Source organism: Garra rufa, chromosome 19 (assembly GCF_049309525.1).
Source record: "Garra rufa chromosome 19, GarRuf1.0, whole genome shotgun sequence".
Lineage (NCBI taxonomy): Eukaryota > Metazoa > Chordata > Actinopteri > Cypriniformes > Cyprinidae > Garra > Garra rufa.
In genome coordinates, this window is record NC_133379.1 from 20,391,718 (window position 1) to 20,416,140 (window position 24,423).

Below are 24,423 nucleotides of genomic sequence, written 5' to 3' on the forward strand. Positions count from 1 at the left end.
TTGTGCTTTCTGTGGTTTAGAAATCGCTAACATTGTGATTTTATTACATTCATTCATTTTCTGTGAAGCTGCTTTTGCAGAGATGTGTTGTGAAAAGGATATAGAAATAAACCTAACAACCCAGGTAATGATTTTTATTGCCAAGAGCAAAAACAGCACCATAAAATCTACTACTTTCCACAATATTGTTGGAAAGTTAAGGGTCAGTAATTTTTTCAAAGAAATTTGTGCTTTTATTCAGCAAAGATGTTTTAAATTGATCAAGTTACAGTTAAGACAATTATAATTTAAAGGTTGTATCAGCGATTTCTAGCCTAAAACATAAAGTGTCAAATTCAGCTGACCTTTCATCACGATCCGCTCGCTGCCTGCCCCATAAACTGTCTGTGAAAAAACCGCGTCTCTCTGGTCAGCCTAGGGTCCGAGATATGCCAAAAAAACAATCGGCACTACCAACCTTTCCACACAAAAACAAACAGTGTTCCAACCAATCAGCGTCAGGGATTTGGTGTTGTGGATTTTCGCCCCGCCTCCCTCACATCCCTGCACCAGTAGGAAAGTCCACAACACCAAACCCCTGACGCTGATTGGTTGGAGCACTGTTTGGTTATCTGTGGTGTGTTGATAGCGCCGATTGTTTTTTTGGCATATCTCGGACCCTAGGCTGACCAGAGAGACGCGGTTTTTTCACAGACAATTTATGGGTCAGGCAGCGAGCGGATCGTGATGAAAGGTCAGCTGAAATTGACACTTTATGTTTTAGCCTAGAAATCGCTGATACAACCTTTAACAAAAAGATTTCTATTTTAAAACTGTTGTTTTAAATTGTAATAATATTTCACAATATTATCATTTTAAACAGATTCCTATATAACTTACAATTTTGATCAAATAAATGCAAGCTAGATGAGCACAAGTGACTTTCAAAAACATAAAAAAATTGTACCATTCCAAGACTTTTAATTTATTTAATTGTAAAAATGCTTTTCTTACTTGATTTTTTGTCTTGTTTTCCAGCAAGAATATCAAAAATTCTTAAATCAAGAAGGATTTTCTAGACAAGTAAAAATTATTTTCTTGTTTTCAAGAAAAACAAGTCAAAATTAAGTGAGTTTTTGCTTAGAACAAGCAAAATAATCAAACAGAAAACAAGATTATTTTTCGTACCCCATTGGCAGATTATTGCGCTTGTCTTTGACCTGTTTTTTCTGAAAACAAAATAATTTTTCCTCATCTAGAAAATCGTTCTTGATTTAAGACTTTTTAGATTTTCGGGTGAAAACAAGAAGAAAAAAATCTAAGTAAGAAAAACATTTTTTGCTTTAATATATGTTTTAATATTCTTCAGAGGACATTTTTTTGTAAGAAACCGGGCAAAGCTGCGTTGCTGCGGATAATTTTCTCAGCCATACTGTAGCTCTCAAATGTGACACATATGCCAGTAGTGTTTGGTGTTATTTGATGTTAAATCTGACACATTTTTATAAATGACAGCTTAAATTCTAGTGTTGGCCACACAAACGTACACTGTAAAATTGGGCAACAACTAAACTGGTTTTATTTACAAATACGATTTTATTATCACTAAATCAGCCTGACTACAACAGCAAAGTAATCTTTAAAAATCAGGTTGGGGAGAAATAAGGTAACATTTGCCCGTTACACTTTTTAGAGTGTATAGTATACCTTTAGCAGACTTGGAATATAGTGCATGAGTCATATGGACCACTTATATGCAGCTTGTCAGTAAAAATAACCATCCACTTGTTTTCTAAGAAAAACAGAAGGTGAAGGTTGGACGTTCTGCCTAAAGAATCTCTTTCGGGTTTCATAGAAGAAAATGAAGAGTCAGAAAGACACAAGAGTAAGCAACTGATGACAGAATGTTAATTTTTAAGTAAACACATCGCAGTCAAAACACATCTCTTATTTACCATGGCTGGCATAAATGCCTCCTGTCACTATTTTGGTTTCTCAGCCATGTCACAGGACTGCACATCAGTTCAAACACGCTTTTTACCTCAGCTGCTCAATAACCAAAGGCAAGGAGAACAGAGGCTGCTAAAACAGATTGATGCAGTGGAGATCCTCTCATCTTCACTGCAGTGACTGAAGATCAGACGAGATCACTCACGCTGGACCCACCTGTCACAAACATCTTTCAGCATCATGGAGATCACCGCAGGCAGGAAACTTGTTTTCTCCTCCCCAACCAGACTATACATTCATACACACACTCTCTATCCCCGAACACAGAGATTCAAACCCTTGATACTCCTTCCAACCAGCACTGCATAAAAATTCTGTTTCCCTTTTTCTTTTATCTGCGGTAGGCATGAAGAACGCTGATAAAGAAGATGTGCATGCAGAAATCTTGCGTTATCTTTTTAAATGATTGAGATAAATGCATTGTGTAGCCTTGCATCGACTCTTTATCGCCCGTTTTAGAGGATAAACATCTACGAGCAACAGTACATTTGTCAATGCTCACTATCAGTGCTGTAGGGGTGATTTTTAGGGGGAACGAGGCTTAAATAGTGCCGACTGTAGTAGAAGAGAAGCGGAGAAAGCTATCTGCTAGTTGTTTTCTGAGACTGGTTTGAAAGTTTGCTCGCCTGAAGGGAAGATTTGGAGCTGAAGTATGTCACAACTGTGGCACATCCCTCATTCACATGCTTAAAGCCCCAGGGAACCAACATGTCTGAATGCAAATGCTACGAATCTCCCCTGGAATTATACATTAGGTGGAACGAATGGAAGGTCTTAGCTTGAAAACACTTTGGAGTTTTAGCCGCTGAGTTTGAAATGTATGGTAAATGAGGCCCTCATATAGTGTTTTATTACAAATGTGCTATAATCATATGTAAAAATGCCTGCATTATTATTAATGTATGCAATGTGGAAGACAGTGGAGCGGTGAAATGTCCCAGAGGGACATTTATATAATTACACTATTAAAGTAAAGGGAATAAGGTAGGTGTAACAACGGGGGTCTGGAGACTGACGTGTGGATCCATGTGCAAATCTTTATTAAAAGACGTAGTCAAGACAGGCATGAGTCGAACACCGGCAAACAGGAACAACAAGGGAAATCCGAAAGAATAATCCAGAGACAATCAAAGGTCGGGGAAGGCGGCGAAAGGTCAAAACGAGAAAACAGTCCAGGGGTCGAAAAACACAGAAACACGGGAACCAGGAACTAGAAACTAGGAAGATTAAACACTAAACAACGATCAGTACAGACAGAGGGGGAAGGGAGGGCTTTATACCAAACACTAGGGGTCACATGACAGAAACAACCAATGGGGAACGGACACAAGGATCAGGGGAACCAATGAAAACATGACACAGACAAGGGTGAAGCATGGTGGGTTGAGACAACACATAACATAAAGGGTAAACACTGGAGTGCCCTCTAGTGGGGCTGCCGGGCACTCCAGCTGGTGATTGTGACATAGCCCCCCCCCCTTAAGGAGTGGCTTCCAGACACTCCAAAATGACCACGCACAGACAGTCCTGGAGGGCGGTGGGGGGAGCAGAGGAACGACAGAGGGCCAGGTCCATGAGGCCGTGGAGGAGCAGGCGCCCACCAGGGTGGCGCAGACGGAGCGGACGGAGCGGGAGCCCACCCGGGCGGAGCGGACGGAGCGGGAGCCCACCAGGGCGGAGCGGACGGAGCAGGAGCCCACCAGGGCGGAACAGGAGGCGCAGAAGATCTCCAGGGCGGGTCCTGACTCAGGGAGTGCTGCTTGACTGGACTCAGGGAGTGCTGCTTGACCTGACTCAGGGAGTGCTGCTTGACCTGACTCAGGGAGTGCTGTTTGACCTGACTCAGGGAGTGCTGCTTAACCTGACTCAGGGAGTGCTGCTTGACCTGACTCAGGGAGTGCTGCTTGACCTGACTCAGGGAGTGCTGCTTGACCTGGCTCAGGGAGTGCTGCTTGACTGGACTCAGGGAGTGCTGCTTGACCTGACTCAGCAGGAACAGCAGCTGTGACGTGACTTGACTTGACAGGAACAGCAGCTGTAACTTGACTTGACTTGACAGGAGCAGTGACTGTGACGTGACTTGACTTGACAAGAACAGCAGCTGGAACTTGACTTGACTTGACAGGAATAGCAGCTGGAACTTGACTTGACTTGTCAGGAGCAGTGACTGTGACGTGAACAGGCTGTGGCTTGGCTGATGTGATACTGGCGAACGCTGGCTTGGCAGGTGCTGACTGTAAGAGACCGACCGTTCTGGCTGACAGCAGTGGAGGGTCCTCCAAGCTGGATATTAGTCTTTGATAGGCCATGGAAAGTGAGGGTCTGATGCAGCAGCCACCATTTTGATGACAGACTCGGGCGTGGCGGCGGCCATCTTTGCGACAGGCTCTGGCGTGGCGGCAGCCATCTTTGCAACAGGCTCTGGCGTGGCGGCCATCTTGTGCAGTAGCTCTGGCGTGGCAGCCATCTTGACCGGGAACTCAGGAACGGAGGCCATTTTGTGAGCGGGCTTTGGGACGGCAGCCATCTTGTGAACAGACTCGGGAAGGGCGGCCATCTTGTGAGCAGACTTGGGAAGGACGGCCATCTTGTGAGCAGACTCTGGAAGGACGGCCATCTTGTGAGCAGGCTCAGGAAAGGCAGCCATCTTGTGCTGTGGCTCTGGGCTAGCAGCCATCTTGTGCTGTGGCTCTAGGCTGGCAGACATCTCGTGCTGTGGCTCTGGGCTAGCAGACATCTTGTGCTGTGGCTCTGGGCTGGCAGACATCTTGTGCTGTGGCTCTGGGCTGGCAGACATCTTGTGCTGTGGCTCTGGGCTAGCAGACATCTTGTGCTGTGGCTCTAGGCTGGCAGACATCTTGTGCTGTGGCTCTTGGCTGGCAGACATCTTGTGCTGTGGCTCTGGGCTAGCAGACATCTTGTGCTGTGGCTCTGGGCTAGCAGACATCTTGTGCTGTGGCTCTGGGCTGGCAGACATCTTGTGCTGTGGCTCTGGGCTAGCAGACATCTTGTGCTGTGGCTCTAGGCTGGCAGACATCTTGTGCTGTGTCTCTGGGCTAGCAGACATCTTGTGCTGTGGCTCTGGGCTAGCAGACATCTTGTGCTGTGGCTCTGGGCTAGCAGACATCTTGTGCTGTGGCTCTAGGCTGGCAGACATCTTGTGCTGTGGCTCTGGGCTAGCAGACATCTTGTGCTGTGGCTCTGGGCTAGCAGACATCTTGTGCTGTGGCTCTGGGCTGGCAGACATCTTGTGCTGTGGCTCTAGGCTGGCAGACATCTTGTGCTGTGGCTCTGGGCTAGCAGACATCTTGTGCTGTGGCTCTGGGCTAGCAGACATCTTGTGCTGTGGCTCTGGGCTAGCAGACATCTTGTGCTGTGGCTCTGGGCTGGCAGACATCTTGTGCTGTGGCTCTGGGCTGGCAGACATCTTGTGCTGTGGCTCTGGGCTAGCAGACATCTTGTGCTGTGGCTCTAGGCTGGCAGACATCTTGTGCTGTGGCTCTGGGCTAGCAGACATCTTGTGCTGTGGCTCTGGGCTAGCAGACATCTTGTGCTGTGGCTCTAGGCTGGCAGACATCTTGTGCTGTGGCTCTGGGCTAGCAGACATCTTGTGCTGTGGCTCTAGGCTGGCAGACATCTTGTGCTGTGGCTCTGGGCTGGCAGACATCTTGTGCTGTGGCTCTAGGCTGGCAGACATCTTGTGCTGTGGCTCTAGGCTGGCAGACATCTTGTGCTGTGGCTCTGGGCTAGCAGACATCTTGTGCTGTGGCTCTAGGCTGGCAGACATCTTGTACTGTGGCTTCTCTAAAACACCCACAGTTAGCGGTGAGCCACATAGCAACAACGCATACTGCATACAGTCCTGTAGCGAGCAGTTAAATTCCCCTCCAGGCAGCATTGATTTGGCAGGTTCATTAAGTCCATAACGAAATAAGGCCTTAAGCCACGCTTCATCGTAAAATGGTATTTGAGATGAACACTTACGGAACTGGTGAACATATTCCTCAATGGGGAGGTTTCGCTGTCGTAGGAGCAGAAGCTGGTCGATTGGGTCCATTTTGTGATGCTGGTGAATAAAGCTGCTGGATCCGGGTGTGACTGATCGTTCTGTAACAATGGGGGTCTGGAGACTGACGTGTGGATCCATGTGCAAAGCTTTATTAAAAGACATAGTCAAGACAGGCATGAGTCGAACACCAGCAAACAGGAACAACAAGGGAAATCCGAAAGAATAATCCAGAGACAATCAAAGGTTGGGGCAGGCGGCGAAAGGTCAAAACGAGAAAACTGTCCAGGGGTCGAAAAACAGAAACACGGGAACCAGGAACTAGAAACTAGGAAGATTAAACACTAAACAACGATCAGTACAGACAGAGGGGGAAGGGAGGGCTTTATACCAAACACTAGGGGTCACATGACAGAAACAACCAATGGGGAACGGACACAAGGATCAGGGGAACCAATGAAAACATGACACAGACAAGGGTGAAGCATGGTGGGTTGAGACAACACATAACATAAAGGGTAAACACTGGAGTGCCCTCTAGTGGGGCTGCCGGGCACTCCAGCTGGTGATTGTGACAGTAGGATACAGTTTGGAGTTCAGGTGAAAATTGTAGGAAACTCATTAGGCTTAGTTTTTCTGAGATGTTTTGGAGCTTTTCTGTTTGAGAAGACACAAATTTGACACTGTCTGCAACAAAGGACTCGCAAATACATGAAACAGGCCCCCTTTTGGAGTACTGCAATAAAAATCAATTGCCATGTGCTTCTTAAGCACATGGGGTTTAGCTGGCTGTGAGGGGGCTGGAGCAGAGATGATTGGTGGGTGGAGGTTTCACTGTCACTGTAATTACAAAGAAGAATGCAGGGCAAGACATATTGAGGTCTTGTTTTTCAGGAGGAAGTGCTTTGGGGGTGATCATGACAGAATTTTAGATAACGTATTGACTACCCAGGGCTTGCTTGCTTCTGTCACCCCTAGGTATTGATTGAAAATGCTGGAAGTACAGTACAAAATCACAAGATTTATATTGCTGATGAGCTGATGCTTTTGTCTGGATGTGAAGACTGCAAAATATGTTTATATTTTTATGTTGCATTGTTTTTGTCAGTATTTTTGTTTTGTTTCCAGTAAAAATGCCTAAACATCCCTAAAATGACATCCGTTTACTTTTTTTCAAGGGGTTTTCAGAAGGTTTGATGCCAAGCTTCCCAAATATGACCATCTTTTCTGTGAAGGACCTTCCTAAACATCTCAATCTTTTGTACTTATTATTTTTAAGACATTTAATAAACTAGGGATGTACCAAAATAAAACATTCTGAGCCGAAACCGAACATTCTGGATACACTTTGCTTTGCTTTGAAAATGATGTGTAATAATTATTGGCATGTACTGTAACAAAATATTGCCTGAAATTTCAGTGCATCCCTCGATTAAGATTTACAATGTGTAAGAAACATATTATGCATTTTCTCAAGTAAAAAAAATAAATAAATTTTATGTTGTGACTGTAAAGCCAGATCAAGTTATTAAAATATGATTTGGAAAATATTTACATTTGTGTTAAGTATCTTTACTTTGTAACTCTAATGAACCTACGATAAGGTTCAGTAGTCAACAGGGACTGCAGATGAAAATTAACCTGAATGGCAAAATCTGGCACATTTACATAGTAAACTTGTTTACTTATGTTAATTAATGTGCATTGTCCCTTTAAAAAATATTTAAAAAAAAAACTACATTAATTAACATGAACTAAGAATGACCAATACTTCTATGCCATTTTAATCTTAGTTAATGTTAACTTCAGCATTTACTAATGCAATATTAAAATTAAAATTAAAAGTTGAATTTGTTAACATTAGTTTATGCACTGTGAACTAACATGAACAAACAGTGAACGACTGTATTTAAAAAAAAGGTTTAATAATAAATGCATTGTTAATTGTTTGTTCATGCCAGTTAATACATTAAATAATGTCAACAAGAGACACCTTATTTTAAAGTGTTACCCTTTTTTATTAGCATTTTTCTTTGATTTACCCAGTAGATATAAACCTAAATATATTGCATAATACTTATCACATCAAATTGTTCCAAAAATTGCTTAATATTAAATAATTATAAATTACCTTAAATAATCTTAAATAGCACATTACCTTTGACAAGTCTAAAAACAGTTTGAAAAACACTTTTCCAGTTCTCACTGTTAACTAATAGCTTATTAACATGCATATTACTAGCATATTGTGGGTTTTTTTTAGCAATTTTTAGGGCCATATTAATTCCTTATTCTGCTGGAGCATATTCTATATCCCGTTTTTTTGTAAAAATCAAATTTTCCATGGACCCAGGTTGAAAACCCCTGCCATTAGATATAAGAAAAATATTTTTTATAGTTACTTACTTCATTGGCAAATTGTAATTTAAGTCAACTTTACTTTACAGCACTTCATATAATACAGATTGAGTTATGGCAGCTTTATAGTATTAGTTTAGACTAGTTTACTTCCAGAATAAAAAATTCCTAATACTTTTTGAGATTTACTCATCACCATGTCATCCAAAATGTTCATGTCTTTCTTTTTCAGTCGAAAAGAAGTTAAGGTTTTCGAGAAAAAACATTCCAGGATTTTTTTCCATATAGTGGACTTCAATGGTGCCCAATCGGTCCAAATTGCCATTTTAGTGCATCTGCAAAGGGCTCTACACGATCCCAGCCAAGGAATAAGGGTCTTATCTAGCAAAACGATCAGCCATTTTCTAGAAAAACATTTTTTACATACTTTTTAGCCACAAAAGCTTGTCTTGCACTAGCCATTTGCATGCATGTCTTCAGGCATTGTGTAATCACGTTGGACAAATTACATGCTGTAAGTTCTTTGTCTGTGTAATTCAGTTAAAGAATGTAGGGTAGGGCAAAAAAACTATCTAATTTTCTTCTCCAACTTCAATATCATCGTTGTTTTACCTTTCTTGTAAAGGGTGTTTGACTTTCTTTGCACGTTAGCTTTGTAAACAATGGTCGGTACTTCTGTCTACGTCACACATAGTGCATAAAGTCCAACTAGTGCAAGACAAGCATTTGTGGTTAAAAACTATATAATTTTTTTGCTAGATAAGACCTTATTCTTTGGCAGGGATTGTGTAGAGCCCTTTGAAGCTGCATTGAATATGCAGTTTGGACCTTCAACCTGTTGGGCACCATTGAAGTCCACTAAAGCGAAGAAAAATCCTGGAATGTTTTCCTCATAAACCTTAATTTCTTTTTGACTAAAGAAAGAAAGACATGAACATCTTGGATGACATGGGGGTGAGTAAATTATCAGGAAATTGTATTCAGGAAGTAATCCTTTTAAACAGGAAAATAGTGTCAATAATGCAAGAGGGCAATAGTAAACACTGAATTTTTCAATTAAAGTCAGTTCATCGTCCAGCTCAGTTCAGTTCAAATAGTATCTGTGCAATCAACTTGACAATATTATCAGAAATTAAATGTATTTTATAATGCAAATCTGCATTGCATTAGTCTTACATTTCTTCTCCTGTGCTCTTCCCAGTTTGTTCCCAGTTCTCAAAAGGAGTCTACGCCATCATCGGCCTGTATGACAGGAAGACTATGAACATGCTGATGTCGTTCTGTGGCGCTCTGCACGTGTGCTTCGTCACGCCCAGCTTCCCCATCGATACCAACAACCAGTTTGTCATCCAGCTGAGACCTGAGCTCCAAGATGCTCTGATCGCACTTGTCGAGCACTACAGGTGGACCAAGTTTGTCTACATGTACAGCTCAGACTCAGGTAAGCTTTTATCCTACTAACATGCCATTTCGAAGAATAATAATGGAAAATAAATATATGAGTAGTGAGGTGAATATTTAATTCTTTGTTTTCTTTCCATGCATCTGCATTGCCATTGCAGTTGGAATCATGATAAAATGTTGTAATACTCTGTAAGGTTGCTCAGGATGTCATGAAGATGAACTGCAGATAATTTAGTGATTTGTGGCTTAGGAGTTTTGGAAGATATTGCTGGGAAAGTTTGAAAAACGTGATGATTTGGTGTAATCCTGTTGAGGTGCTCTGCTTGGCTTGTAATAGGGTTATACTTTGACATTTCCTGTGCCTCGGGTGTAGTAATTTTACTTATGGCTCCCTGATTCCCACAGGATTGTTCTGATAATCTGTTTGAAGTTCACTGGAAGATCTTCATGTGTGATTTGAGTATAGACGAGCACTGGCTGCGCTCTATTTTTCCTGTGTGGCACATCATATTTGCCATATCCAATCATTATCAGACTGTCATTAGAGAATAACTCCAAATCATTAGTAGGGATGCACCGGTTGACCGGCCATAAATTGAAGTGGTTTTCCTCTTCTTCAGTTGAAGAAACATTTTTGAGACTTGGGTTTTGATACCAAAAGAATAGACTTTATTGCCGAAACAATCAAGCCGAGTCCCTTCAGGAGAGCATCCACAGAGAACAGGCTCTGCAGTCTGGTCCTAGAGAGAACTAACTTAGCTTTGTCGAGGCAGGGTTTTATACCTGCCTTTCTCACGCACACATGTCAAACTAAATTCTTGAGGGTCCTTAGATTTACCATTATTATTATAAACAGATGTTCTTCTCCACCATGGACTAGCTAGAGGCCCCTAACATAACAAGTTCTTCCTTACCCTGGCCTCTCTAGTGGACATGGCCTAGCTAGTGGGCCCCTCATATATTTTGTCTAATGTCAAAACATATCATATAGCTTCATCATGGGGTCCACCATATGTGACTTTTGCAATGTCTGCACATTCCATTCTCCTGCAGGCCCTTAGACACCCAGAAAGACACATTATTATAATAGTGAAATAATTTGATGCATATATGGCTATAATCACATAGTTTATACTCGATTCCGATTAATAAAAATCTTCTTCATATTTCCCCCTTTGAGACGTTTCACGTCTCACTTTCCCCACAGTGCTGTTTCCTAATTAAGATTCTACTCAGTGACTAACCAAAGTACTCTGAAGGGGTATTTATCTGTCTGCTTCTCTCTATGAAACATTTACCTCCCAATTTTACTACATCTAACCTTATGACATTTGATATTACCATGTGGTGAGCTATTGAAGATTTCATGTTGAATTCACAACTCTTCTGATCATGCACATTACAACAAGTCCACATACATTGCAACATAGCTAGTGCTGAGAGGGCAATTAATCTAATGTGTTCAGCTTTCTACCATAATTCCTTTAAACCAGTTTTATCCCCATTCATTGTCATCAGTATTCATTTCTCTTGCGGTCAATCTTTCTATTGCTTTAGTCATGTTATGGATGCCTAGGTCTATCATGTGTTCATCTGCATCATTGTCTGGAATATATGTACAACATGTAGTCTCCACTATTGTACACATCCCCCGTAGATGCAGTGAGCTGGTCCAAGACGAGTTGGTTTCGCAGTGCTGTCTTAGTTCTTGCAGGTCTTCCTTGATGCCTCCATCATTACCTTCGTAGTGTTCATGAAACTTATCAGTTCATACCTTGTCACTTCGACTTATCAACTTAAAGGCTATTTTATAGTTAATGTTCTTTCGGAACAGGGTTGTCTCTTCCCAAGCTTGAATATTTGCTGTGATCTTGCAGTGAAATTACTTTCATGCCAATTTCACTTTTCGCCTTGATCAGATGATTTCTTGCCTTGTTGTGGCTAATCAGTCTCCACCACATGTTGCTGGCATAGGAGTGGGCAGGATCTGGGTGGTCCAGCTAGTGTTCATCTCCTGCCTTTACTTCTTGGACATCTCGGCCTTCTCGATCAGAGTAGCAGTGAGCAAGATCAGAACGATCATATTTGTTGCTAATATCTGCAGACTTGGTTCTGTCTCTAGGGATTTCTTCATTTTCCTCATCTTCCTGTTTAAATTAATGTGTACAATTCTTGTCAGGTACTGCCATGTGACACCTGCTAACTCCTGCTAACTTCTCCTTGCTGTCATTCGTTGGCCTGTACTGACCTCAGATTATTCCCACACAGTGATGTCGCTGCGTGTTCAGCTCCCATACACCACTGTATGTTCATTTACCTCTGTCAGCCAGACATCACTTTACTGATCTTTGTCGCCTTCGTCTTCTTCTTCCTCTCTCTTCAAGCAGCTTCTCAGCATGCAAAGCATATTGTCTGATTTTCTTCAATTTGACCAATAAACATCTTCAACCTTCCCCCTTTGAGACTTATCAAGTCTCACCTTTGCATGTCTTTACTCAGAGTAGCTTCATAATTCGGTATCACTAGCTGGTGACTAAGGTAGGTCACATTGCTTCATTACTAATGACCAGATTATAGAATAGCACTTGGTAAAGCTGCAGGACCAAAAACCCTCCTCCCCACTCATTCACACTTGATTTTAGGGGAGAAGTAAAAAGATCCTGCCTTTCTAATATCAAAAGTTCTTTCATGACACAATTTTACATGTCTGCTTCATTCTCTGTCTTTGTCTTTTTCTTTTTACGTTCTTTCTCATTGTCTGTTTCAACTTTCATTCTCTTTCCATTTCCTCCTTTCCATTTGTTGGCCTACATCTTCACCAGGGTGACTCTTTACGAGCCGTTGCGATGGTCTTTCTCTCGTTGGCAAGAGAGGGTCGTTACTAGCACGCCCTTGATCCCTCGCTTTATGCTGTGCAGGGTTGTTGAAGCTGGTTGGCGCATTTAAGGTGGGAGATTTGGACCTAGGTGTCACTCTGCAACCATGTTGCTGATGTAAGATTCTCCCTTGAGATCATAACTGCATCCTCAATGGTTCTTATTGGTGGAGCCAACCATTTCCTGGCCTTGATTGTGCTGTTACCTGTAAATGGAAACTTTCAGAATTTTTATTAGTGATATCAGACATGCTCATTTTTCATCTGGCCTGTCGTCCTTCTTGGTCCGACCTGTGGAAATGTCATGTGGGTTAAGGGCTGTCCTGGCCCCTGGGCTCTCATATCCATTATTATCAATACAATGAGCTGGGTTAATACCCATTTTTATACTAAAGATAACAATGTTCCTATTTTTAATTATTTTCCAATTAATTCTCAACAATTTGCAAGTTCAGTTTTCTCTTTGTTTTATAAGCTGAGTTCTACTATCATTGGATAATATCTTAGGCATATCTTGCTCAATAGCATAAGCTTTCCAACCTGGAAAACACTTAACCCACTTAATTCTTGTTAACAGTCAGAAAACAATATTTTTCATTTTGACACACAATCAGCTCTCTCATGATTTGCTGAAAAGGAAGTTAGATGTGGGGTGGACAGAGCAAGCTTGCTTGCTTTGCCTTCCCATGCGATACGCTGCGCAAGTGTGGCATTTTTCTTTCTGCCACAACAATAACCAAGGTGCTGACCAGGAAACTTAACCAAATTCATCCATGGTCATAATTTTACTGGGCATAACTTGCCCTGTGGGCCCACATTTCAAATTTGCATACAGCTGTTTTGGCAAAACAATTGATTTGCCTCAGTGTCTCGTCAGACACTATCTTTCACTCCATATCACACCCTTGCACACCATCATTCATACTTTTTCTCTCCCTTTCACACACACACCCTTTTTGGTTAACTTCATTTTTATTTTTATTTTTGTCCAACCTTAGCTGATTGTGAATGAACGATTTTAGCCTCAGCTTTTGAATAGACTAACGTAAGCTTTTTTCATTATCAGCCTCTATTAAGTGTAGTTTTGGTTGTATTTCCCATAGGTTCTAAACATCATTTTATGCAACTGGGTAACTTCTGTTCCCACATAGTTTATTTAGCGCTGCTATGTAAACCTCTTTTTTTTTCCTCATCAAAATCTAACAGATTATTTGGTTCAGAATAATTGTTCTAAGCATTGTGCAGTTGAGAGCCAACTGTAATTTCTCAAATGTCATTTACTTGTCTACTTTAAATTTTCATCATATACTTTTTGTTATTGCTCATGAGCATCTTAGAGAAGAGCATAAAAGCTTTCTGCATAATCTAGGATCCATGGATATCAACATTTCTATCTCATTTCCCCCAGTGTTGACAGCATTTGTAATTTTCATGATTTTGGAACTTTATGGTTATTATTTTTCCTCAATCTCTCCCCCAAAATGTCCCTAAACAAAATGGAGTGACCAACATATTATTTTCTCAGTCCTATTTTTCCTATTAGACATCTTGTCTGCCCCCCTTTTTTCCATAAAAGCTCAGCATTTGTATCGATAATTCACCTGTACATTTCCCCTAGTTGGTTAATGAAATAACCCTCTCTACGCCAAATCCAGCTCCATTTGTATCTGATTGGTGAGTTAAGCACCCACTCTTTCTGTCAAAAGTTCTTTTTCTTTAAGACATAAGGCTGGACTGGTACCTAATGAAAAGCAGATCAAGAATGTTAGTTAAAACATAGAATTCAAAGAGCTGCTGTGAGACCAGTGAATAATCAATAATAAGTTATTAAATTAATTAACCAAATTTGAAGCAGTCTCTATAGTGATCATTAAATATGCAGCACCTGTGCACACGATGGGAAGCGATGGAAGTTCTTCTGTGTAGATCATCAGTCTGTTGAAGCTCTTTAGCTGTTGCACTGGGTCGTCAGTCTGTGATGGCAGTCAAAGGCTTGATGTTGGGTTGTATGGTCTCTGTTGTTTCTCTGTTTCTCTTCCGTCTGGCTTTTGCTTGATTCTGCCAGAGTTTTGCATTTCCGTATGTTCTTTTCATTCTCAGGAAAAGTCTCAAGTGAAATGTTCACCTTTTCCTGCTTTAAGTCAGTCTTTCTCCATACAGGAGTGTGTGTTCCTCTTTTAGGAGGGGGGTTGAAAGTCCATCAGCCCCTCCCCCTTCTTCTCTCCGCAGCCTTGTCTTTGCTTCTTCATCACAGTGTTAGACAGCCTCCAGTTCTTTGCTTTCCTTTGTCAAGGCACTGTTCCCGAAGTCATCTGAAATTTGAACACTCAAGAGACTGCATTAATCAAATCGAATCTTAGTAAACTATGACCTCAGTTGTGTCTGAGCAATCAGCTCTAACTTTCCAGCCAAATCTTTCAATGGTCAGTTTCATCTGGTTAAAAACAGCAGTTCCCTTATTCTATTTTAGTAAAGCAAGTTCTTCGTTGCGAAAATAGCAAGCAGTTTCTTCTTTGCAAAATGCAGAAAACAGCTATCTTTATTATCTAAGTATACTACAATAAACAAAATGATCCTTCTTCTTTCTACAAAAGCATGGCATGCATATTGTGAAACAAAGATTTCCATTCTATTTTTTGTTTTAAATTCACATAGATTGTTCAGAATAATCTTGTAATGGTGAATGAATTTTTCCATATCAGCATATATTTATTCACCAAGTTCCCTTACTATTTTAAAATGTCTATGGCCTTTAAATCATCATTTCTATTAACTTGGCCACCCAATCTTGTTCTTATTCCACATTGCATTACACAAGTTATCTTTTAGTTAACTCAACCCCAAATCTCTGAAACTCTATAATGGATCAATTTCCATACTGTCTTCCAGGGATAACAAGATACAAATTTTAGCCGTCATTAGATATAAAATATTATGTTCTTAAGCACGTGCAATCTTATTTATTCATCTATCAAGATAAATCATTAACTAATACTTCTTATTTTAATGAATCTCTTACTATAGTACTTTGCAAAGTCTATTTCTTTTATAATTTTTAACCAACATTTTCTTTATTTATTATTAACTATTAGTCCCTATTATTCAGGGCTCTCTCTTCAATCCGACCACACTCAAGTGTTTGTCCGGGAGGGGCACGCACATCTGGTCCCCCCTTTTCTGGAGTTTTTTTTTCTCCTCACTCACACAGACACAGACACAGACACATACATTTACACAGACTACTCTACACTCTTCTTGAGTGACCTGTCAGTTCTACTCGCTCTTTCACTGAAACTTTTCTTAAAAATAGTAAAAAAGCAGTACTCTGAAGGATTTTTGCCTATCTGTGCAGACCCCTGTACTTCTTTACTCCTCTACAGAGCGGTATCCATAGGACTTTACTTTATCTGCTTCACGTTTATTGCTATCCTCAAGGCCCACTTAACAATAAACACAGATCATATTCAGCTCTTACACAAAACAAATCAAATACACTTAAACAACTTAACATTCCCTGATACACTTCCTCAACACAGGGAAACAATCTGGCAAGTTTGCGCTCTGTCTCATTGATTCACTTCCTCTACACAATGAAGGCAACCCTTGCAGAAATAAAGCCTACCTCTTGTAGGTCTTTTGCCTAGGACTTCTCTTTTAACACTTTAAACATCTAACATAAACTTTACACTTATAAAAATATTAAAATCTGTATTCCCTATTCTTCTCAAAACCAAAACAACAGAAAACACAGATCAATGCATGCATTCAGTTCTTTTGGACTCAAAACCCCTTTTATTATTTTTAAATTTGGAAGAGCAAATATCTGAGTGTTCTTACCATCCTGGGCAGACCTGGCTGAACAACACAAACTAATTATGCAAGCAAAAACTGCTTACCTTTTTTAGTGGCCACTGTCTATGTTGCTCAGTCCAGACAGCCCAAAATGGTCTTTCACCCGTGCTCCTTTCCAATCCTGCCGACTACGCCAATATGAAGTGGTTTTCCTCTTCTTCAGTTGAAGAAACATTTTTGAGACTTGGGTTTTGATACCAAAAGAATAGACTTTATTGCCGAAACAATCAAGCCGAGTCCCTTCAGGAGAGCATCCACAGAGAACAGGCTCTGCAGTCTGGTCCTAGAGAGAACTAACTTAGCTTTGTCGAGGCAGGGTTTTATACCTGCCTTTCTCACGCACACATGTCAAACTAAATTCTTGAGGGTCCTTAGATTTACCATTATTATTATAAACAGATGTTCTTCTCCACCATGGACTAGCTAGAGGCCCCTAACATAACAAGTTCTTCCTTACCCTGGCCTCTCTAGTGGACATGGCCTAGCTAGTGGGCCCCTCATATATTTTGTCTAATGTCAAAACATATCATATAGCTTCATCATGGGGTCCACCATATGTGACTTTTGCAATGTCTGCACATTCCATTCTCCTGCAGGCCCTTAGACACCCAGAAAGACACATTATTATAATAGTGAAATAATTTGATGCATATATGGCTATAATCACATAGTTTATACTCGATTCCGATTAATAAAAATCTTCTTCAAAATCGAAACCGGCTGGTTTTTGCATCTAACGCGCGATCGGTTTTCGTTTTTATCCCGGCTGTTTTTTTTTCCGGAAGTGTGCACGCGGGCCGCGGCATTCGATACATTCAGAAACATGTCACTTGTGTGGAGGTTTTTCGAAATCTGTGAGCAGGACGTGAAGATTGCAATCTGCAATCTGTGCTCGCTGAAGTTGCGCGAGCGTACCTGTCCGCACCCTGCACAAGCGTGGACAGCGAACGTTTGTTCAGCTCAGCTTCTCACGTGATAGATGAAAAAAGAAACAGACTCACTTGTGACAAAGCTGAGATGCTTCTTTTTGTAAAAAAAAAAAAAAACAAGCATCTACTTTTGAAAAGCCAAAAATAAAAGTCTGTTCTGTTAAGAATGATTATTATTATTTTACATTAAACTGCCTGTTGGCTTACTGTTTTACTTTACTAAAAGCACATGTTTTACTTATTAAACTGTATTTAATTTAATATTTTTTTATTTACTTAATTTCAGATGTCAGATGCTATTGTTTCAATAGCCAAAGCCAGTTTGGCCTGTTAAATACTAAATAAACATGTTGTTTATGTTGTTTACTTGCATAACTTCTTGTTTTTGAAAAAATCGGAAATCGGTATCGGAATCGGCCAGCTTGCTTGTAAAAAATCGGTATCGGAATCGGCCATGAAAAATCACGATCGGTGCATCCCTAATCATTAGTGCATTCTCCGTGACCAGAACAGAGCAAGGCCAGTGAGTGAATATATTTAACATTTTTGCCAATGTTGTGCACAGTATTTTTGCCACAAAACCCAGCCTTATTTGTTAATCACCCACAAGCCAGTTTAACTAGGTGCTAAATGCATTGGTATAGCATTGCGCCATATTTAAATGAAGTCATTGTCATTATTTTCAGCACAAATATGCCTCATTTCTATGTAAATTAGTCTCATTATTGATTGCACCCTATTTGGAAAACTCTGCTATAGAACTGTTCAGTCATGAAATCAATTTGTAGACCAACCCGGAAGACTAATTCACCATGGCTTCCCTTGGGAATTTCCTAAAGGGGTTTTAGAATAGCAGTCTTCGATTTGTGAGTAAAATAAGGTCTGTGGTTCAGGTTACTTGAAGAGACTTTAATGTTTTGTTCTACAACATAAATTATGGTTGCACCGCAATTCTAAATACTGAAGTCTTTATATTAGGACTACAATTGTTATCAATTCGTAAAGCATGGTGAAAACTCACATCTTTGTGGCTTTTTTTTTGTCTTTTGATGAAAATATTCAGTGAATTTAGTCAGTATTTCATCGTCATGTTTATTAATTATAGTCAGTTTTAAACATAATACAATAGCATCTAATTTTAATCAACGGTACACAAAAAGCCAATCTGAATGTAAAAAATTAAACCAAATATTTCAAGTAGGGCTATCTGATATCATGATATCAGATTTTTACTGCATGGTTTTCCTGGCCAAAATAATTCATGATAACAGTATTATCGTGATGTCTACAGGGTACAGAAATTTAGAAAATATAATAGTAATGCTTTTAAGTCAGTAATGACTCATATTTAAAATACAAGTGAATGGAGGCGAAGAGTGAGTTTATAATCATAACTGTACAAAGGCATACAAATAGACCATACTTTTGACTGGCACTTCCTGCAGACGAGTCCAAAATACTTCCACACTGACAATCTAAGTCATAGTTTTTTGACTGAAATGCTATTTAGTTTATAGTCAAATTTTATTCATCTGAATTGTTTTAGTTTTAGTTGAGTAATATCATACAGTAGATCTACAGTAGATTTAGTCAGCTAAAATCTAATGGGTTTAGTTACAGTGTAATGCATTTATTAAGCATTTCTCTAAAATGGCCAAACTCATTATATACAGTAGGTTTGATATTAAGATTTTATCTGATTCAACTGCTTTGACACACGACATGCCTTTATAGAAAATTAAATGAAACCACTTCTGATAAAGAAACAAGAACGTGGTCTTCTTTTCAATGAAACCGGTTATATAGGCTAATTATGTATTCTTTATAACAACTTGTTTACCACATTCTTCATTTTTTCAAGCAGACATTTATTTATATAAATAAATTTAGATTAATCTTTATTAAGGCTACTAAAGAAATTCATTTTCTGTCTTGCTTTTGTTGCTTGATTAATATCAATGCCACAGACAATAGCAACTAAATTAGGCTGCTGTCCCGAATGCAATGTAATGATACACGTCCGATATTTTCCCAACTGTTTACTTTCACATAAGATGTAACCGAGTGTGTTTACGTGAATACTCATCAAAACGGACAATTCAACATCATTTTGTGTGTATTTCTCCGTTCATGAGATGCAAAAGAGTACTTGTGTACTGTTAGAGGCTCTCCTTCGGTGTGTGCACTCAGAAAACCAGACCAAACTGAGTTCTCTTTTGCATCGTCCAATTTAACCATATGTCTGCTCTTCTCTTACTCCCAGATATTAATGTTTTTAATCGTTTTATGAAGCGTGCAGTAAATGTATGCTACTGTAGCTTGTTCTGACCGGATAGATCAATAAGGCTATACTACAGTTCAAATGTACGAAAATCTAACCTCCTAAACACGCAGCAGATTTGTTCTGAATGAATTTCTTTCCAAATCGTCCCTCTCTAACATTTTCACCATGTTTTTATTAGTTGGTGAAAATGTCAACCAATTTTTTATCATAGTTTTTGTGATACAAAACAAGTTTTTGTTTCGTTGCCTTTTTTTCGTTGGTGAAAAAATGTTGTTGAAGAAAATTATGACAAATTATTTGTCAAAAAAATTAAGACTGGGTGGTAACCAGCGTTACAGTACCACATTAGTATCCAATTCTCACTATTAACTAGTTGGTTATTAGCATGAATATTACTGGGATATTAGCTGTTTATTATTACTTAAAAAGCACGTATTAATGTCCTATTCTGCAATGTCCTATTCTGCACCTTATTCTAAACCCTTAATCCTAGCCAATTTCTATCCAATTCTTAAAATTAACAACTACTTTACTATGTATTAATAAGCAGATAAGACTCTTTACAGCCTACAGGAATGCAGGGAGATACACTCTCCTTATTCAGACATACAGTCCCACATACAGTTATATAGAAATGTACACGTATCAATGTGTTACCTTTTCTTTTATTGTTGTTTCTGTCATGTATGTCTGATTCAAACATTAATCCGAAATAGGTGAATTATTGTGTGTGCTAAGACTCTCACATTTAGAATCACTTATTCAACCGAGATGATACATAGATCATGTTTGGTGTCTATGAGCTGCATTTATGATCTCCTAAATGTTAATGTTTGTTGCATCCTAATAACTCCTTGCTTGATTGGTATTATTGAACTTTTCGAAGTTTTGTGGCGAAACAACCAATCAGCTTCCACATGCAAAACACCATGGTGGAATACAAAGACTTTCAATCTTCCCTCCAAAACTCAGATCACCCTTCTTCGAAGCCATGCGGCCTAACTCTCAAGGAACTGGAAAAGGACTTTCTGAACTGAACACATACGGAACCAATGCACAACAACAAGAGCTTGCAAGTATCCGTTCTTTCTACAAACGTAGATAGCTGCGTTTAAGGCGTTTTATGAAAAACGATTTCAGGTTGTTCAGAACCGTTCATTCCTGTACCATGCAACTCTCTCTCTCTCTCTCTCTCTCTCTCTCTCTCTCTCTCTCTCTCTCTCTCTCACTCTCTCTCTCCTGCGTTCTGTCTATTTGTGTTTTATGTACGTTGTCTATGTACGAATGTTTGTAAGTAGAATAGTTTAATAAACAACCATATATTCACATATAATGATTCTCTGTGCTGAATGCTTACATTACAATAGTCACTTAAACTGTGTTTCGATCTCATATTGCTACCTTAAGCCCTATTTTGTTAAATTGTTTTAACTTCGTTCTGATTAGTAAAACACGTTGCCATGACGACAAGCTGACGTAAGAGTAATCTATATCACTGAAGAATTTGCTGGACAAAGAAACAAGTCGATATCATCATTACTGTTACTAATCAGAAACTGGTAAATGCGTATATTTAATGACGATTATTATACACAATTTCCTGTGAGTTAAACTACTTTCCCTGACTGAAATGTATGTTTTAAATAACTCATTTCATTCTATTCATTGGTCAAAAGACCTGGTGGAGATTTACAGTGTACATGTGATGAGAGAAACATAGTCTCATACATGTACACAAACGTACTGATCATTTTAAATTCTTTGAGCTAACAAATTATCTACATAATGGTGGAGAATGCGGGCAGTTTTAAACTTTGTGACCCAGGAATAATTTGTGTGTCTCCATGCTTGTTTATTCAAACTCGTCTCTCGACTCGCGTCTCTTTTGTTTGTGTGTGTGTGTGTAAGAAAAGGTGTGGACCCGCCCACCTTTAACACGTTAACAGATGCTTGAGCCTCTCGCACAGAGAAACTCAACCGCTGTTAAAGATGTAACTTAACTGTAGTTTATTTATTGACCCTATAAAACGAAGAAATATTTTATAGCGCGTCCTAAAGCCACCCTAAATTGAGCGAAGGAATCCTCATTTAGCGTGAAGAAGTTGATGTGCATTCCAATGCTAATCAGCTATCTTGCTCCTTTGGGTTAAAACCATCAGCGTAGCTACCTGATAAGGTTGACCCCGTTTGCTCATCGAATAGATTTAATATAGGAAACAACTTTGCGTTATTACTGTACAAATCTTGATCGAGTGTTGTTCATTGTGGTTGTCCAAAGCACACACAAGTCTCGTGTCAGCAGCCTGACGCGAGATCGACGTGCACGCATCGTAACTAAGCAACCTTTTAAAAGTGAAACCATCCTATTAAGTTAAAGTTTGCAAACACACACATGTACCTGTGTTCAGTAAAACGGACACAAGAAATATACACCCGCGATAACGCGTCGCCATGGTAACTGCGCTTAGATGCGCTTTTAAATCCACACAATGTGGAATCTGAAATCCTGCATAAAAAGGTATTTCCTTCTATTAAAAGCTAGAAGTCTGTCTAACACCTCTTCTCATACCTATGCATGATTTCATGTTTTTGTTTGGGCAACAACGCTTATGGACAGTCCCAGTCAGTCTCTCCCTTCTCTTTTCCTTTTTGATTTTACATTATTAATTATTGTTATTTTAACCATAATGATAATTAACATAATGTATGTTTTTTTGTGATTTAATTTGAATTATTTCACCGCTTTAGTTTCAACTTTCCCTTTAGCAATTATAATTGTATTTGCCAATTTTTAATTTTTGATTAAACAGGCTTAATTAAAATTTAAACTTTGACCAAATCGATCAAATTGCACTCTCTCAGTACCCCAAAAGGGTAACTCAGCTCATTGCAGTCTCCCCCAACTTGTGGGTCTGTTCCTGCTTTCTGAGCTTTGCCATTCTGCAGGTGTGACGACTCCATAGTGCCCCCAGTCGGCGGGCCCTGTCACCGACCCTAGGGCTGGCGGTCAGCTCACTTTCTCTCTTTTGCTTTTACACCTCTCGTTTCTAATTGATTTTGTTTTTTCTTCCCTATTAGAGACTGAACCTGTCTGAACATCAGTGAAATCTTTGATAACTACACCGATAAACTGAATAGCCCCAAAGTTAATCACTCATCATTAAGTTTACTCATAGTTTTCCTGTGTTTACCCACACAAATTATCTGCCCCCGTCTTCACGGCTAGGATAATAAGCGTTTAGTTTGCGTCACCATCTGATGACATCAGTTAAGTGCGCAACACATAGCCCACATTTTAGCTCATTAGTTCTGTACGGACTTGCATTGGCTCGTTGTGCTTTGTCTCTCCCTCTCTCTGCTGGTGATTTTGTGTTGTGGCGGGTAAACTCGCTTCACCCACCGGCCACCGTGGCGGGTAAATAAACATAACATACTTCAACCGGACGGCGTGAGGCGGTAATGCACCTTAACGTTGGTTGCAAACTGCCGTTAAAATACACGAAGAAGAAGAAGACGACGGCGGACACTTTTAGCGGAGGCACACCTTCAAAAAAATGTGGCGATACATCACAGGCATTAAGAGGTCTGTTAAAATATCTTTACAATCTGCTTTTGAAGAAATATACTGTATTTCGTGCTACAGCGCACATTCTGTCAGATGCAATTCATGGAGCGTCTTTCTCAATATACTGTACAACGCGGCATTCATTCACATCAGATGATAACTCGGCGGCAGTTCCACTCACACAGGGGCGTAATTTCCACTGGAGACACGCTTTTCAAAATCCCGTTGGTGTCCACCCAAATGGTTTTGTTAAGTAATCTCTTGTATTTTATAATGCACGCTCTATGCTGCCGAGAGTTTCTCGCTATAGTAAAAACGAAACCAAAAGTAAAACGCGCACGCGCATTCAAAAGCAACTTTAATACCCTGCGTTTAGAGAGCGACTTCGCAATGCGCGCAAATTAGGCTACATAAAATATCTAGGCTGTTATTGTCAGGGTTATGTCTGTGTTTTGTCCTGTCCTGTTCAGTTCTCCTAGTGTTTTTCCCCCATGTTTCTAGTTCATTTGGTTTAGTCCTTGTTTCTCCCCCTTTTGGTTAGTCCTTTTGGTTCCTTCTATGCCCATATTTGTATTTCCCCCTCGTTATCTTGTTATCTTGTTAGTGACCACGCCCCCGTTTCAGTGTATTTTAGAGTCTGTGTGTGCACTCCCCATTTGTCCGTCAATGATTCTGTTACCTCTGTTTGCTTGTGTTCATGTGCTCATCTTTTACTCCCGGTTTTTGTTTGTTTGTATTAGTTACAGTGTTTTATTTCAATAAACTTTATTCGTTCACCTACTCCGGTTCTCCTCATCCATCTCCACTCCTCAACCCCGCCTGGATCGTGACAGATTGATGGACCTACAAAGATGAACTGGGCTGAGGAATTCCTCTGGGACCTCCAGCAGGAGGAACGGCCATTGGAGGAGTTTGTGGAGGATTTCTTGAGCGTTTCCCATCTGGTGAGCTGGAGTGATTCGATGTTAAATGCTTGCTTTCGGATGGGACTAAAGGATGATGTTTTGTTCAATCTAATAACTAATGAAGATTGCCACAAGCCCCTAGCGGATTTTCTTAATCATGTATTGAATCTCTGTAATTCCAAATTTCATGTCGATGTGGAGGATTCTTATCCTCCTCCCATCCGAAAGCATGCAATCACTCCAGTTCATCACCAGC

General features: G+C 40.0%; 1 protein-coding gene across 1 annotated transcript in view; it reads left to right on the plus strand.

Annotated features, from left to right (window-relative positions):
- The window catches only part of gria1b (glutamate receptor, ionotropic, AMPA 1b), a 106,975-nt gene that overhangs the window by 14,379 nt on the left and 68,173 nt on the right, over positions 1-24,423 (plus strand). Inside the window, exon 3 of the mRNA XM_073825138.1 lies at positions 9,555-9,794. Within this exon, the coding sequence (XP_073681239.1) occupies positions 9,555-9,794 (240 nt within the window). The remainder of the gene's footprint in view (positions 1-9,554; positions 9,795-24,423) is intronic.